The 2,500-nt window shown below is 71.7% G+C and overlaps 1 protein-coding gene across 2 annotated transcripts in view; it reads left to right on the forward strand.

The window, feature by feature from the left end:
* SKOR2 (SKI family transcriptional corepressor 2) overlaps nucleotides 1-2,500 on the forward strand; it is a 32,548-nt gene that overhangs the window by 73 nt on the left and 29,975 nt on the right. The window contains exon 1 of one of the 2 annotated variants that reach the window (XM_040632539.1): nucleotides 1-2,500. This exon is cut by the window's left edge and continues 73 nt beyond it; it is cut by the window's right edge and continues 13 nt beyond it. In XM_040632539.1, coding sequence (XP_040488473.1) covers nucleotides 1-2,500 — 2,500 coding nt within the window. The other variant, XM_040632540.1, reaches the window with a different exon arrangement.

Consider the following 2,500-nt stretch of genomic DNA (forward strand, 5'->3'; position numbering starts at 1 on the left):
CGCTGAGCCAGCCGCGGCCGGGCCACGCCAACCTCAAACCCAACCAGGTGGGCCAGGTGATCCTCTACGGCATTCCCATTGTGTCGTTGGTGATCGACGGGCAGGAGCGCCTGTGCCTGGCACAGATCTCCAACACTCTCCTCAAGAACTTCAGCTACAACGAGATCCACAACCGCCGTGTGGCGCTGGGCATCACGTGCGTGCAGTGCACGCCGGTGCAGCTGGAGATCCTGCGGCGCGCCGGGGCCATGCCCATCTCCTCGCGCCGCTGCGGCATGATCACCAAGCGTGAGGCCGAGCGCTTGTGCAAGTCGTTCCTAGGCGAAAACAGGCCGCCCAAACTTCCCGACAACTTCGCCTTCGACGTGTCTCATGAGTGCGCGTGGGGCTGCCGCGGTAGCTTCATCCCCGCGCGCTACAACAGCTCCCGCGCCAAGTGCATCAAATGCAGCTACTGCAACATGTACTTCTCACCCAACAAGTTCATCTTCCACTCGCACCGTACGCCCGACGCCAAGTACACGCAGCCGGACGCAGCCAACTTCAACTCGTGGCGCCGTCATCTCAAGCTCACTGACAAGAGTCCCCAGGACGAGCTAGTCTTCGCCTGGGAGGATGTCAAGGCCATGTTTAACGGCGGCAGCCGAAAGCGCGCGCTGCCCCAGCCCGGCGCTCACCCCGCCTGCCACCCGCTCAGCTCCGTCAAGGCGGCCGCAGTGGCAGCAGCCGCTGCGGTGGCTGGAGGTGGAGGACTACTGGGTCCGCACCTGCTGGGGGCGCCCCCGCCCCCGCCGCCGCCTCCACCCCTGGCAGAGCTGGCGGGCGCGCCCCACGCCCATCACAAGCGGCCGCGCTTCGACGACGACGATGACTCGCTGCAGGAGGCGGCCGTCGTGGCAGCCGCCAGCCTTTCGGCCGCCGCCGCCAGCCTCTCGGTGGCCGCGGCCTCGGGCGGCGCCGGGGCGGGAGGGGGCGGTGCCGGGGGCGGCTGCGTGACCAGCGTTGGCGCCGGCGCGGGCGCGGGCGCCGCTGCTGGCGCCAAAGGCCCGCGCAGCTATCCGGTCATTCCGGTGCCCAGCAAGGGCTCTTTTGGGGGAGTGCTGCAGAAGTTCCCGGGCTGCGGGGGGCTCTTCCCGCATCCTTACACCTTCCCGGCCGCAGCCGCCGCCTTCGGGTTGTGTCACAAGAAGGAGGACGCGGGCGCCGCGGCCGAGGCCCTGGGGGGCGCGGGCGGTGCGGGCGCGGCGCCCAAGGCCGGCCTGTCCGGCCTCTTCTGGCCCGCAGGCCGCAAGGACGCTTTCTACCCGCCCTTCTGCATGTTCTGGCCTCCGCGGACCCCAGGCGGGCTTCCGGTGCCCACCTACCTACAGCCCCCGCCTCAGCCGCCCTCGGCGCTCGGCTGCGCGCTTGGAGAAAGCCCGGCCCTGCTGCGCCAGGCCTTCCTGGACCTGGCCGAGCCCGGCGGCGCGGGTGCGAGCGCAGACGCTGCGCCCCCGCCGGGTCAGCCCCCTCCGGTGGTAGCTAACGGCCCGGGCTCCGGCCCTCCGCCTCCTGCTGGGGGCGCGGGCGCCCGCGACACTCTCTTCGAGTCGCCCCCGGGCGGCAGCGGCGGGGACTGCAGCGCGGGCTCCACGCCGCCAGCCGACCCCGGCGCCGTGTCCGGTGCAGGGGCGGGGGCGGCTGGAGCGGGCCCCGCTGGAGCCCGAGTGCCCGCACCCCACCATCCGCACCTCCTGGAGGGGCGCAAGGCGGGCGGAGGCAGCTACCACCATTCGAGCGCCTTCAGGCCGGTGGGTGGCAAGGACGACGCAGAGAGCCTGGCCAAGCTTCATGGGGCGTCAGCGGGAGCGCCACACTCGGCCCAAGCGCATCACCACCACCACCATCACCACCCGCACCACCACCACCACCATCATCCCCCGCAGCCGCCGTCACCGTTGCTGCTACTGCCCCCGCAGCCCGACGAGCCGGGTTCTGAGCGCCACCACCCGGCCCCGCCGCCGCCCCCGCCCCCGCCGCCCCCGCTGGCCCTGCAGCCGCACCACCGAGGCCTTCTGTCCCCCGGGGGCACCAGCTGCAGCTACCCCAGCGAGGACAGCTCCGAGGACGAGGATGACGAGGAAGAAGAGCAGGAGGTGGACGTGGAGGGCCACAAACCCCCCGAGGGCGAAGAAGAGGAGGAGGAAGGTCGAGACCCTGACGAGGAGGAGGAGGAAGACGAGGAGACCGGGGTCCTGTTAGGCTCCCGGTACCTCCAGGGCCGAGGGCTGTCAGAGAAGGGGAGCAGCCGGGATCGCGCACCGGCCGCGCCGGGAGCTTTCCCACTCGCCCTGAACTCCTCCAGGCTGCTGCAGGAGGACGGGAAACTGGGTGACCCCAGCGGCTCAGACCTGCCCCCGCCCCCGCCCCCGCCCCCGCCTCTGGCCTCCCAGAAAGCAAGCGGCGGCGGCAGCAGCAGCCCGGGCAGCCCGGTCCACCATCCATCACTGGAGGAGCAGCC

The sequence above is a fragment of the Ursus maritimus genome, unplaced genomic scaffold (assembly GCF_017311325.1).
Source record: "Ursus maritimus isolate PB19 unplaced genomic scaffold, ASM1731132v1 scaffold_18, whole genome shotgun sequence".
Classification (NCBI taxonomy): domain Eukaryota; kingdom Metazoa; phylum Chordata; class Mammalia; order Carnivora; family Ursidae; genus Ursus; species Ursus maritimus.